Below are 14,971 nucleotides of genomic sequence, written 5' to 3'. Positions count from 1 at the left end.
ACAGGGAAAAGAAATCAGCTATAGAGACATCAGAAAGTCAAGCCTAAAACAAGGAGGAATAGTCTTTGAGCTAAGAGAGACATACTTTTTTTTATTAATAATCTGCTGGCCTTATTAAAATGATTAAATTACCCAGAAACTATCTCTTGAGGAAAAAAAAAGGGGAAGTCAGGGACTGAAATGACTATGATGCTATCATAATGTGTTCCTTTGCCATGTGGCAAGTAAATGGCATGGTTAGATAGAGCCCTGGATGTGGAATCAGAAAGACCTGAGTTCAAATTCTGCCTCAGATCCTTATTAGTTGTGTGATCCTGGGCAAGTAACTTAACTTCTCTGTCTCCGTTTTTTCATCTGTAAAATGAGGATGATAATAATATCTATTCTATCTCATAGGATTGCTGTTAGGACCAAATGAGATCATACTTGTAAAGCGCTTTGCAAATCTATATAAATGCTAGCTACTTATTATAATCTACTCATTAGTCAGCAAGAGGCAGATGGTAGCTTCTCACCTCCCACCCACTCTACTGCTGTTTCTGTATTTCAAATATTAAACACCTTTTATTCTTCTCGTCTTTTAGGATCCCTGTCATTACTGGAGTAGTAAAGCCTGGAGAAAGCATTTCCTGTTAGGTAATAAGAGGTTTGAGTTAGGGGGACCCTCAAGCTTGCTAGGGCCTTCAGCCCAACCCAAATTATTAAGGAACCCCAGGGCACTTTAGCTATTAAGTATGTTGAAAATATGACCAAAAACCACAAAATAATTATCTCTATGCACTAAAAAAAAAAAAGTAAAAATAAAATGTTTATTCCTATCTGGAATTTGATCAACTTCAAGAAATTATTTTCCTGAGAGGACAAGACAATTAATTTAATTTGCAAGGGTGAGAAAACATCCTTCGAAATGGAATGTTTTCTTTGTGTAGTAATAGCTGCCTTTCAGGGTGGGCTTAGAGGAATGAAAACTTTTGTATCTAATTAATAGTCTCTTGAGAGCAAGATTCTAACTTTTGGGAAGGCTATGAAAGAATAAGACCAAACAACAGATAGACAATTTACTAACAAATTACTAGAGAGACAATGAAAAATGCATTCAAATTAGAGGATTAGGAAAGCTCAAGAAGAGATTCATAATTTCTTTATTGCCAATAGGGACTGGCAAAGGGAAATACCAGCTCCCAACAAAATTGTCCTCCAGAATTTGGGAACAAGGCTTAAAAAAAAAAAAGTAAGACTCTCAGAAAATTTGTAAATGTGCAGCTGATAAAACCAAGGTTCCAAATCTTATCAAGGTGTCTCCCAATTCTGATCAAAGGACCAGGCCTGCTACATTCCATCAAACCAATTAGGCTTTTTTTCTTTTCGTTTTATTTTTTGTGACCTTGAGCAAATGACCTTTCTTCTTTGAACCTCAGTTTCTTCGTTTATAAAACAGATAAGACTAGATGACTTCTCAGGTACTTTCCATATATAATTCTATGATCTTATGCCTTGTGATTTCATCGGTACCTCCACCAGTACTGATTGGCAATTCTGTTATTTATATAATCTCAGAGAGTTGATGGGAGTGCTCAGAGGATAAGTGACTTTCTCTGCTAGTATGTCTTGGAGGCATGCAGCGACCCAAGTTTCCCTGTGTCCATGGTCATTCCTTTATCCACCATGCCAGGCTAGCAAAGTTCCAAAACATAACTAAATATAAATTAAATAATAAATATTATAATCATATATAACAGCACAATTAAATAATTATGAATATAAATTTGTATTTAATAACTGATATAAAATATGCTTCAATCTAATTAAAGGTAACAGGTCTAAACTCATAGCATAAAGGGAGAGTGATCAGGTCTATCAGTCAGTTCAAACCACCATCATTTAGTAAGCATCCTGTTAAGTGCTAGGGCTGAAAAGAAGGCCAAACCATACCAAACCTCAATAATTCCTAACCTCAAGTTGTGTTCATTTAAATGAAATATGTCTGTTTTAACATAACATGTAAATAACTAGGTAAATTATATGTAGAAGATGAAAAGTCTATATGGAGTTGACAAATAGAAAAGACAAAGAACAATCATTTGTCAATGTTATTCAGGAGAAAGGATGTTTTCATTCCAAAGACCAGTTCCAGTTATCTAGACAGAAAGATCCCTAGAGTAGAGAAGATCTAGGTTATGCAGTAGATTGTGCCTGGAATCTGGAAGACCTGAATTCAAAGCCAGCTTCAGTCACTTAATGCTACCTGCCTCAGTTTCCTCCTCTGTCAAATGATGATGATAATAACACTACCTTCCAGGGTTGTTGTGCGGGTACAGTGAGATATCAATAAAGTGCTTTACAAACTTAAAAACACCATCTATATAAATGCTATTATTGTTAACAAGCTCTCATTATTTGAGAGAGATCTCTCTTAAGAATAACTCTTCCTGGGACGGCTAGGTGGCGCAGTGGATAGAGCAATGGCCCTGAAGTCAGGAGTACCTGAGATCAAATGTGACCTCATACACTTAATAATTACCTAGCTGAGTGGCTTTGGGCAAGCCACTTAACCCCATTGCCTTGCAAAAAACCTAAAAAAAAAAATAACTCTTCCTGCTCTAATCCTGTGCCCTAAGCAACCTTCTGCTTTGTAATGAACCATCAAGAAGGGTCTTGCCCAAATACCTGCTGCCACGGGATCATAGGCTTTTAGAACTAGGAACGACCTTAGTAGCCATCTAGTCCAGATGCCTCATTTTACAGATAAGGAAACTTCAGCCCAGTTTTCTTCCAGATGACCCAGGTGATAAATGACAGAATTGAGAACTGGCTACACCTTCCAATTCCAAATCTCATGCTTTTTGTACTGCTCCATAGAGTCTTCCTTTATCTGCTTCTCTACTCCTCTCTTGTTTCAACTACTTCTATAAAAATGACACACTCTTAAGATTCTAACTAGACAGGTCACCCAATCAAGGATGTAAGTGCTGTAAGAGAACCCCTGGAAGGTACCTCCAAAGTCATTTATTAGAGCTTATCCATTGACCCATTTTCAACATCATCTCTGACAAGTGGTCTCAAGCTACTATTTCCTGATATAAATGAACAAATTGGCATTTGGTTGGTTTGAATCAGTCTGATTATTCCTGGGTGAATTGTTAGGGTGTATTGCACCAGGCTGGATCTGTGTCAAGATGCAAACATCTGGGGCGGCTAGGTGGCGCAGTGGATAAAGCACTGGCCCTGGAGTCAGGAGTACCTTGGTTCAAATCCGGTCTCAGACACTTAATAATTACCTAGCTGTGTGGCCTTGGGTAAGCCACTTAACCCCATTTGCCTTGCAAAAACCTTTAAAGAAAAAGATTCAAATATCTTGTGGAGCTCAGTCTGTGGAGCCAGTAATCACCCTTGCAACAGAGTCCACCAGAGCTCCTGTTTTGAACCATGACTTCAACACTTACTAACTTTGTGATCTGGGTCAAGTCACTTTTTTGAATCTCAGATTTTCCTAATAATTTAAATTATTGTCACACATTTAAATGACTTGCCCAAGGTCACACAGTAAATTAGTAGCTGAGATGGGTCTAAAATCAAGGCATACTTTCTCAGTTCCTAAGTCCATCATCCTTTTGTCATATTTTGCTTAAAGACACTATTTTTCTCATGGGATGAAGTGAAAAAAACTTGTATGTAGACACATAAACTCCTCAATATTACATGAGATAGAATAGTGTAGAAAAGTCTTGCCTAAAAACTGGCAATCTGACCTATGACATTATTTTGATATTTATTTAACAACTTTTATGTATAAAAATACTCTTTAATGAAGGTTTCTATGTGGATCAATTTCTTTAATATACTGGTTGATGCTAAATTCATATATTTCATTTCCATACAATATGTAGGCCAGCAGTTCCTATTTACCCTTACCTGGAATTTTTTGGCTTAAAACATAAATAAATAAAAACAAGCCTTTGTCTCAGACTTGTCACTGTACATTCTATGCTCCATGTTATTCCTGTTTCCCTTTTGTAATGAACACTGTTTCCTGCTTTGACCTATTTCTTTCTTATGGTTTCCCTTTGTGTTCTTTCTGTACTTGTTATTTTATTGTTTCTTGTTTGTTCTTTCAGGCCAGGGCCTATTCCCTCTGGGGGCAGCCAAAACTCAAATGGTGACCTTAAATTGGCTTGCCTGAAATGTGAATTTACATTTGTAACCCACTGCCCAGGAGCCCTTCAAAAAGAGAACCTCTATCAATGGACCCTCCAACACTTTCTTTCCATGCAAATGTAATGGTCAAAAGTTGAATTTTAAAGGGTGCCTCAAATGAACCCCAAATTTAACTATTGAATAATCTTCCCAAAAGATCTGAATTACATGGTTTTGTCTTTCTCCACAGCAGTTTTTCTTTGACCAGCTACTGGTTGCTGCCATTCTAGAATTCAGATTTTTTTTCAAAACTAGAATTTTTTCAAACTAGTGCCAAAGTTTTTCCACCCAACTGACCATTGACCAGTTGGGCTCCCAGAACTCTAGAGGAATAGGGTTCTCATCCATCTTTTGTTTGGATTCAGTCAGTAGGTCAATAAACAAAGTTCTAAGCACAGGGGATGGAAAATAAAGAGGCAAAAGATAGTTACTCTGTCCTCAAGGAGTTCACAATCTAATGGGGGGGGGGGGAACACAAATAAAGAAATATGCAAACAAGCTAGTCACTGGACAATTAGGAGATAGAGAGAGGGAAAGCCCTAGAATTAAGAGGGATTGTAACAATGACTTCTATAGAAAGTGAGATTTTAGTTGGGACTTATATGAAACCAAGGGAAGTCAGGAGGCAGAGACAAGGAAGGCAGAACATTCCAAACATGAGGAACAGCCAGAGAAAATGCTTAGAGATGAGAAATGGAGTTTCCTATGGGATTCAGGAGAACACAGACCTCTCCTGGAGCCCAGAGGCAGTGAAATATTCTCATTAGAACTGACAACCTTGGGGGTGGCTAGATGGCACAGTGGATAGAGCACCAGCCATGGAGTCAGGAGTACCTGAGTTCAAATCCGGCCTCAGATACTTGATAATTACCTAGCTGTGTGGCCTTGGGCAAGCCACTTAACCCCCATTGACTTGCAAAAACTTTAAAAAAAAAACAACAAAGAACTGACAACCAGATGTTCATCCAAAGGGGCAGTTTCTTTTTCCAAAAAAGGAACATTCTCCCCATATTTTTGGATGAGGTGAATTTTTAGTGAGTTAAAGCAAATTCTGTCAAATATGAAAATGGAGCCTAGTCAACCAAGAGGACTGCTCACTCACTATAGTAATGAGCTGCATAACTTTGAAAGTATAATCTCACTTTTAATACACTTGGTCTGTGTCAATATGAGAACTAGTTGACAAGCCCTAAGCTTAAGTGAGCTAGGATGGGAACTGGACCTGTGATTTCACTAATTTATTCTTTAGTGAGGATATCCCCCTTTTATTACTACAAGTCAGCAAGAAACGCTCAGCAGTTTATCATCTTAGAAAGTTGCCTGGAGCACCTGAGAGGTGAGGTAATTTGCTCAAGGTCACACACCCGGTATGTCAGTGGCACTACCAGAACCCACTTTCCTGTCTCCAAGGCTGGCTCTCTAGACCATGCCAATGCTCTTTTTGCCTTCTTCATGCCAACTAACCCACTAGACTGGTTGAAAAAAGATAGAAAGAGCACTGGAATTGAAGTCTGAGGGTCTGGCCTCCAATCTGGCCTTACTACCTGGTTGACCTTAGGCAGACTTCACCTCTCTAGTACTCACTTTCAACATCTGTTAAATTAGGGGGTTGGACAAGTGAAGATCCTTGATAATTCTGTCATGTACTGACATGGGAGGCAACCAGTCCCCCAGCATTAATCAATGTTGTGACAGACCCTAGGGAAGCAAAGAAAGACCCAAACCACCACCACCACCACTGCCAAAGAAACAATCCATGCTCTCAAGGAGCTCACAACATACAGGCAAATAACACATATGGTGTACAGGATAAATCGGGAGTGGTCTTGAAGAAAAGCACAAGATTAAAGAGGACTGGGAAATCTTGGTGTGGCAGAAAAGATGGAATTTTAGCTGAGACTCCAAGAAGGGCAGGGACAACAGGAGGAAGAGAAGGCAGATGTTGGGGGGGGGGGGCGCTAGCTGAGGGTTTAGGCAGGGTCAGGCTAGAGACTAGAATTTAGTGTTTGGGGAACAGCAAGGAAGCCGGTGTCACTGCAAGTGTAGAATAAGGTGAAAGAAGAATGCAAAGGTAGGAAGGGAGGAGGTTATGAAGGACTTCACAAATCAAAGGACTGTATATTTGAATCTGGAGGTAACAGGGAACCCCTGGACTTTACTGAATAGGAAGATGGCAGGGTCAGACCTGTACTTTAGGAAGATCAATTTGACAGCTAAGAGGAGGCTGGATTAGAGTGTGGAAGAGATTTGTTATTACTAGTTTGTTGTTGCCCAGAGTGGACCCTTCATAAGGATGTCTTCAAATGAACTCCTTACAGATAGGTGAGGCCCTCCACCCACATTCCCACAGAACCACTTCTTTTGAATCAAAGTGAATATGGGAATAAAAAGAAAACTTAGGAAGTTTTTTGTCTTACAAAGTGAAAGGGGATGTCCTGCTCCCAGATCTAATCCCCTCCATGTCTGCTCCCTCCAAAGTGAAAACACTTAGCAGACTATTGCAATCGCCAAGATCTGATGAAGGCCTGAACAAGCATGGAGGCAAGAGTGAGAGAAAAGAGGGTCTCTAGCAGGGAAGAGATATAATAGGTCTTGACAAATTATTGGATACAGGGGTTTTAACATTCAAGTATGTGAGTATTCACCAGAAGTCAGTCAACCATCACATTTTATTTGGTGAATCAATAGGATAAAATGACTTGCCCAGGGTCAGTCTGAAGCTGAATTTGAAGTCAGGTCCTCCCAACCCTGGGGCCAGCGCACTATCCATTGTGCGATCTAGCTGCCACAACAAATACTTTTTAATTGGTTATAGGTGGCAGTTATTGTAGTAAATGCTATGGAGTTAGAAAAAAAGGCAAAAACATGTTTCTTCCCTTCAAAGATCTCACTTTCTAGAAACTACATCGAAAATGGAACTTATTGTCAAGGAAATTGACAACTGAAATTCTATCTCTAGGAGGTCTGCTGTTATGTGAGCTCAGATTTTTGGGGTATCTGTGCAAATCTTATTACCATCCTTTCAGTTTATTTTGGGAGGGTGTTATTCATTTCCTTGTTGTTTGGCTTAATTTTTTTTTCTTCCCCCTAACGGGCCCTGCCCCAAATCTATGAATTCTCATACATTTGGGCATGAGGAGGATTTCCCAATTAATGGCTCAAGTCTCCTTCCCAGAATCTTGGGATAGTCCCGGTAATGGCCTACCAGGAAGATTGGCCCTTTGCATGTCAGACCATAATGTCCCAGGGCTGATTTTATTATAACTACAATAATAAGAGGAAGGCAGTGGGGAGGAGGGAAGGCACAAAAACCACAAATATCTTACTACGACTCTAAAATATATGCAATCTCCAAATGAATATTTCTGAGAGCCACAGTTTAAATAGCAAAAACATGGTTCTAGTTAAGTCCCTTTCTAGGGATTTGGCTTTCTAAAACCAATAGACAAACTCTTTTTGACCTCTTCTTTCTATAGGGTTGGAGATCCCCCCCACAGACACTTCTAAGGATTTTCAGTTCTATTTGATTCGATTCAATGAAACAAACACTAAATTATTGCTAGACACAGTATGAGTTAGTCTATTAAATACTGATTGGATTCAAGAAGACCTGAGTTTGACTTTCACCCTAGATACTCACTTCCCTGTGATCCTTGGCAAGTTGCTTAACTCTTCTCAGCCTCAATTCCCTCCTTTTTAAAATGAGGATAATAAGAATACCTGCTTCACAGGTGTGTTGTGAGAATCAAAGGAAATATGTGTGAAAAATCTTTGCAAGTCTTAAAACTACCACATAAATGTTAGACATTGTTATTACTAGTTTGTTGTTGTTTCCTGACCTCAAGGAGCTTAAAATCCAGTAGGGAGGTTGAGCCTAGGCAAATAACGCTCTCACAAGTCATGATGTGAGTCAGACGTAGCAGAGTCACAATAAGGTTAGATAGCAATGTAAAGGATAAGTGAGGGAAGGTAAAGATCAGGTTACTAAAGACTTCAATGTATTTATGGGTAAAATGCAAAGTCTGAACTAAGGGAAACTTAGGAGAGAGTTTAAATGGTCCAGGTAAGACCTGATGAGACCCTGAACATTTGATTCAATCCAATTCAACACTAACAGCTACTAACCGTAGGTCCTCAGTGCAGTCCTGTTTTCACACTGTTGGAATAGCCAGGACAAAGATCCTGGTAAGAATAGTTTGAGTGTATACAAAGAACCAGGAATTTAAAGGCAAATATGAAAACAGATCCTACAAGCCTGCAGAGAAACAAAAGGGTCTGGGGGAGAGGCTCCTGCTGCTGGGGTCGGAAGAGCCGCCGGACCTCGCACGCTTGCTGCCTTGGGCACCTGGGCTCGGCCCTTCGTCTGGGGAAGGAAAGGGATGCGGGGGACCCTCGGGGGAGGGGGCCGGGGAAGGCCGTGGCCTGGAGGCGGCGTCGGGGCTGGGCCACCCAAGAGGCCGGGGCGCGGCACGGGGGTGGGCAGGGGTGCGGGCGGGCCCACGGCGGCGCCCTCCTCGGGGGCTCCTTGGTGCCGGGCGCGCTCCCACGGGCCGCGGGCCGCGGGCACAGAAAGGAAAGTCGGCGAGCCTTTCTGGGCCCCGCGGCAGCGCGTCGCCCACCCGGGAGTCCCGCGCGTCTGAGCCGGGCGGGGGCGGGGGCGGGGTGCGGAGCCCGCCGGGCCCCGGGGCCGCGCCGCCGCTTGACAGCCGCGGCCCGGCCCCTTCCCACGTGGGCCCGGGGCCGCGGGGCCCGGCCGCTGCACCCGGCCTCCTCCGCACGCCCCCCGCGCCGCCGGCTGCACCCGGCAACCCCGACCCTCCACCCGGCGCGGCGGCGCGAGGCCCCGCCCCCCGCGCGCGCCGCCGCCCCGCCCCCCGCCCGCCCCGCCGAGCCCTCGCCCAATGGCCGAGCCCGGGGGGCGGGGCGGCGCGTCTGTCGTGAGGGCGCGCCGGCGAATGGGGCGGCGGGGGGGCGGGGCGCCGGGGACAGTGTCACGCACGGGTCCGTGTGAAAACGGGGTTCCGAGTGCAAAGCAAAGTTTTTTTGTAAACCGTCTGCAAAGGCGGGGGGGCGAGCAGAGCGCCCGAGCCGGGGCCGAGTGCAGCCGCCGCTCCGCGCCGCTCCGCGCCCCGCCGCCGCCGCCGCCCGCCGCCCGCCGCCCGCCGGCCCCAGATGCCCGGCCCCCCGGCCCGGCGCCGCCGCTGCCGCCGCCGCCGCCGCTGCCCCGGCCCCCGCCCGCCGCCCGCCGCCCGCCGCCCCGCTCCCCGCCGCGCCCCCGCCCTCCCGGCGGCGGCGGCGCCCGGGCCCGCGCCATGGGGTGCTGGGGGCGCAACCGGGCGCGGCTGCTGTGCATGCTGACGCTGACCTTCCTGTTCATGGTGCTGGAGGTGGCGGTGAGCCGGCTGACGGCGTCGCTGGCCATGCTGTCGGACTCGTTCCACATGCTGTCGGACGTGCTGGCGCTCGTCGTGGCCCTGGTGGCCGAGCGCTTCGCGCGCCGCACCCGCTCCACGCAGAAGAACACGTTCGGCTGGATCCGCGCCGAGGTGATGGGCGCCCTGGTGAACGCCATCTTCCTGACCGGGCTGTGCTTCGCCATCCTGCTGGAGGCCATCGAGCGCTTCATCGAGCCGCACGAGATGCAGCGGCCGCTGGTGGTGCTGGGCGTCGGCGTGGCGGGGCTGCTGGTGAACCTGCTGGGGCTCTGCCTCTTCCACCACCACAGCGGCTTCGGGGACGGGCCCGGGCACTCCCACGGGGGGCACGGCCACGGCCGCGCCAAGGGGGCGCGGGCCCGGGGCGGCCCCGGCTCGGAGCCCCGCGCGGAGGAGACCAACACCCTGGTGCTGGGCGGCGGCGGCGGCGGCGGCCCCAACGGGACCAAGCCCGCGCCCGGGCCCGAGGCGGAGCCGGCAGGTGAGCGCGGGGCCGCGGGGCGGGGGGCGCCCGGGACCCCGGCGGGGCGGCGAGCGCCCGGCGCCCCCTGCCGGCCGCCGGCCCCGCGCCCGCCCCCTACGCCCACGTGCGGCGCCGGCACCCCTGCCCACTCCGCGCGCCCACGCCGACCCGCGGGGCCGGGAGATGCCCGGATCTCTGCGGGCCCGGGGGGAGGGGGCGGCGGCGCCCCAAGGACTTTCCTCCCCTGCCCGCTCGCAGGGTGCTGAAGTGCCCCTGTAGACCCGTTTGACAGATCCAAATTTTTAAGTGGAATTAAAAAGAGCCTGAGGGAAAGCTCAGCCCCCGCAGAGGCTCCGCGCTATTCGAACGAATGACACGAGCCGAAATCGGCTTTAAGTCTATGGTATGGGGAAAAGGTGGCCGACTAAAAAAAGAAAACCCCAAACTGGAACTGGAGCGCCCCACAGTCTCTATAACATAATACTCTATTACCTTCAGATTTACCTTTTTATTCCTTCAGGTCTTCAGAGGTCTTTTGCTAAGCAAGTTTTTTCTTCCTTTAAGGTTTTAAAAGCGGTAGAATTAATTAATGACTTAGTAAGTACTGTTGGAAAAAGCCATAGCCCGAGTTATGCCCAGCCGTTATGTATCGGTTTAACTTCTAAGGGCACTAAAGACCATCTAGGCTTTTACCACCAATCTTACCCTCACAAAGCAGTTCTGAGAATGCAACTTTTGTGTGAACATTTTCTAATTTTTGCATCTCTTTGTAGAAGAAGGAGCCGGAGAGGAAGCAATGGATGTGCAAGTGAACGGGAATCTTATCGGCGATGATTCAGAGAATCTAGAATCGGAAGATGGAGATACTAGCGGACAACTGAACATGCGTGGAGTTTTTTTGCATGTCTTTGGAGATGCCTTGGGTTCAGTAATTGTAGTGATAAATGCCTTGGTCTTTTTCTTTTCTTGGAAATCTTGTTCTGATGGAATGTTCTGTAAGAACCCGTGTATCCCTGACCCCTGCGAGACACTGGTAGGTCTGCTTAATAGTACAGAACCAGCAAATGAAGCTGGCCCTTGCTGGGTGCTCTACTTAGATCCAACCCTTTGTCTTGTGATGGTTGGCATACTCCTTTACACCACTTACCCATTGCTTAAGGAATCTGCCCTGATCCTTCTGCAAACTGTACCTAAACAAATAGATATCAGAAATTTGAAAATAGAACTTAGAAATGTTGACGGAGTTGAGGAAGTTCACGAACTTCACGTCTGGCAACTTGCTGGAAGCCGAATCATCGCCACCGCTCACATAAAGTGTCGCGACCCTGCGTCCTACATGGAGGTGGCTAAAAGCATCAAAGACGTGTTTCACAATCACGGAATCCACGCCACTACCATTCAGCCTGAGTTTGCTAGTGTAGACGGTAAATCAAGCCTTACCCCGTGTGAGCTTGCTTGTAGAACTCAGTGTGCTTTGAAGCAGTGTTGTGGGACCTCACAGAAATCCAATTCGAGAAGGGAATCAGAAAAGAGTTCAGCAGTTAGCATTTCTTGTTTAGAACTTAGTGACAATTTAGAGAAGCAGCCCAGGAGGACTAAAACTGATGGTGTACCTGCTGTTATGATAGACATAAAGAAGATGCCAAACAAGCACCCAGATTCCCCTAAGTAAGTTTTCAAAACTTGTGATATTCAACTTGTTTTCATCTACAAGAGGAAGAGACTCTCCATTGAAATCTTAAGTTGCCAAGTAGTATAATTGCTGAAGTCCTTGTTTTGGTCACACTGTTTAATTCTATTTTTGTAAGAACATAAAAGGAATTGCATAACACAAAGTTTTTTTAGTACTACTTTGTGATTATCAGTGCACAGTACAGCTATGCTGTAACAATTTTGGAAAGCCAGTTTTAACACTATGTTACATTTTTTTTTGTTAAAGTAAGTATAAACCTTGTATAACATAATGATACTTTTGATTTCAGTTTTCCCATAGCACAACTTAATTGGGGATAAATAAATTAAAATTAATTTGTTACTAGAACTTCTCTGCTTTGTCTTTACCCCTCACCCAATGTTTTCCTTGTATTTGAGATTTCTTGATGAAACTTGAAATAGTATTTTTGTTTCCTTAAACATTTTAGATTTGTATTTTCCTTTACCCCTTTGAAATGATTACATAGCATAATTGTAGCATTTTTTTTAACCGACTCATGGATGTTGATGGGAAAAGTTAATCCATTTTTTTTCCATGCAGAGCAATTTTTTCATTTTACCAAAAACAAAGATCAATTACTATCTTGTATTACATTCTATGCTTTATTGCTGAGTATTATTCCAGTTGAAATGTGAGATAATTAACGAGAAATTACATTTTATACACATAGTAGCGTGTTTGAAGAATATAAAAGTTAACCCAACAGAACATCATTTAGATTCTTTTATAACTTGTTAATGTTTGGAAGAACATTTGAATTGTTTAAAAACTTTCAATACATGCGTAAAACATTTGTCTTTCAAAAAATTATGAATATGTACATTATACAGAGGTGTTCACCAGCATTGTTTATGTTTGTAAGATTTGTCTCCATTAGTAAGACTGAAGGCTCAAAGATTCTTACATAGTATCTAAAACAAAAAAATGTTTTAGCAGCTGTTAAATGTAATTTATTTAAATTAAAGATCTCAAGTTATTTCATGGCATCTATCCCCAAATAGATTTAGAAGAAAGCTAAACAGTGTTTTGGGGGTTTTTTTTTAGTTGTTGTTTTTTTTTTTTGTGAGCCACTTACTAGGGAGAAAAAAAATTAGGAGGTTAAGATCACTTGAGTATTAAATCCTTTAAAAATTAAATTCATAATTAAGACTGGACTCTCACTTCTATAATGTCTTGTCATTGCTCAGGTCTTCCAACAGTGACTTATTTTGAATATATATATACAGTATAATACCCACACATGAGTTGACTGAACTATGACTGAAATTGCTTTTAATTATTTTCTTAATGCTATTCCTTTTAAGTACAGTTACTTAAACAGTATTTAACATTTTAAAAAATTGTCTTGATTGAAAGAATCATTATGCTTTTTTTTTTATTAAGTGTAGCTTTTTTGTTTGTAATGAGAGTAATATTGATCACATCAGTTATCATACCTAGAACTATTTTGCCAAGACCATAGTGTTCTGACTACTTTAGTTGTTTTTATAGATGACTACTTCTGGAAATGGCTTATCTTTTTGAGTTAGACAACAATTCACTATTTAAACATAAAGTTTTAAGATAAAGATATTGAAAAAAGACTGGAATTAGAAATTTCATTTTTAGTGTATGATCCTTGCAAGTAGCAGGCATAAGTTTTCCCCTTTTGATGCATGCCTGTTGCTGGCAATGGGCTTATTATTTTTTTGAATAGGCCATGTTAATGGAGAGTGTATATCCCATTAAGAATGAGAACCATTTGTGCTTAGATAACAATGGAAACACAGTTTATAAATTCAGGTTTGCTAAAATAGGCCAAAATTGTAAACCTGCCAATCGGGGTCTCTCAATAATATTTTGCCAATATCACCCTCATGATTCAATTTGATAATTCCTAAATTGATATCTTTAATTTTTTGTGTAAATTTGAGTCTTTTTAAACAAAGATCAGGGAGGGGAGGAGTCTCATTATGGGGGTAAACAAGAAGAAAGCTGCTAATTGTACCGTTATCATGCGCAGTCCTAATTTAACATTTTAAATGGAATATTTTATTTTAAGGTATTTCAGAGCTGAGTTTATATTTTGTAAACATTTCAGTAATGATATACAAAGATAACTAATAGAATATCTTAACATCCAAAAAGGGTTCTCTGAACAAATGCACTATAATAGGGTCTGCTTCATAAAGAATTGAGGTTTTAAAAATATAAGCACAGGACAAGGGCTATGCTTTTCTCAAAAGTACTAACCTGTAAGTTTGGTTATCTGATGATTTTTCATAACTTGTTTTAAAGTAGTTTATATAAAATGCATAAAGTGGTACCCTGACGTATTCCTTCTCAAAATAGTTTGTTATTCAATAGCAAAAGCAGTGGGCACGACTGACTCACTTTTTTTGTCTTTTAACTGAGAACAGTGTTTCTCTCTACAATGCACTTTCTAATCCATGTTTTACTATATAAGAAGTTACGTTAAAAAAAAACATTTTTTGGGGGGGGGGTTGCGGTTTTGTATTTAGAATTCCTAAATTTGTATCCCTTTTGCCTTTATGAAAGGAAATGGGGGGGGGGATCCTCCCTCAGATTCTTAGGGCACTTGAGTCCAATATTTAAGGGGAAAAAAATCCTTTTGCATTTCTGCACCAGTTCTATCGCCTTGCAGCTTTTTTAAGCTGGCTTTTCCTTTGTGAGTAAGATCAGTGAGTTTATGATATGAATGCTTAGAATTTTGTCTATTGTCTATCTTACAGGAAAGGAGGCACTCTATGTGCCTGAATTAAAACCAATCTAGGAAAAAAAAATTTTTCCAAGCCAAATGCAGCCTTAATTAAGGGAGAGTAGATTCTCCATTGTGACATTTTAGCTTGTGTGATTGTTGAATTTGTGAGTTTGGAGTACATATCTGCACTAAGAAAGAATTAGAAAAATTATTTTACTCAGTGTATTTGAATGTCTTTTTTTTGGGGGGGGGCTGGGTGGGAAATGCCATATTTCTGAGGCCAAGCAATTTGAGTGGAATTTTTTCCATCACTGTCAGAGAAAAGGGTGCTGAATTGTGAGGGAAATTTTGTTTGCTTGCTATTGTTATTTTTGAAGAACTTCCATTTAAATGTTCATATTTTTGTTTTTCCAAAATTAGAAACTTGAAAACATTAAAGGAAAACATGAAAATACTTAAAGCAG

The 14,971-nt window shown here is 43.1% G+C and overlaps 1 protein-coding gene and 1 long non-coding RNA gene across 4 annotated transcripts in view; one reads left to right on the top strand and one right to left on the bottom strand.

Moving 5' to 3' along the window:
* LOC141513105 (uncharacterized) overlaps positions 1-9,646 on the bottom strand; it is a 29,420-nt gene extending 19,774 nt beyond the window's left edge. The window contains exon 1 of one of the 3 annotated variants that reach the window (XR_012475709.1): positions 9,560-9,646. This is a non-coding gene — a long non-coding RNA (uncharacterized LOC141513105). Of the gene's footprint in view, positions 1-8,319; positions 8,749-9,559 lie in introns of those variants that run through there. The other 2 variants (XR_012475712.1, XR_012475711.1) reach the window with 2 other exon arrangements.
* On the top strand, positions 9,466-14,757 carry SLC30A1 (solute carrier family 30 member 1). The gene is made up of 2 exons (XM_074222609.1): positions 9,466-10,110; positions 10,866-14,757. Exons 1-2 carry the CDS (start codon positions 9,507-9,509, stop codon positions 11,762-11,764), a joined length of 1,503 nt encoding a protein of 500 aa, XP_074078710.1. The 5' UTR covers positions 9,466-9,506; the 3' UTR covers positions 11,765-14,757.
* The last annotated feature ends 214 nt before the right edge of the window (positions 14,758-14,971 follow it).

Source organism: Macrotis lagotis, chromosome 2, assembly GCF_037893015.1.
Source record: "Macrotis lagotis isolate mMagLag1 chromosome 2, bilby.v1.9.chrom.fasta, whole genome shotgun sequence".
In the NCBI taxonomy this organism is placed as follows: domain Eukaryota; kingdom Metazoa; phylum Chordata; class Mammalia; order Peramelemorphia; family Peramelidae; genus Macrotis; species Macrotis lagotis.
Note: the sequence above shows the minus strand (reverse complement) of the source record. Positions and strands in the feature narration are given on the sequence as shown.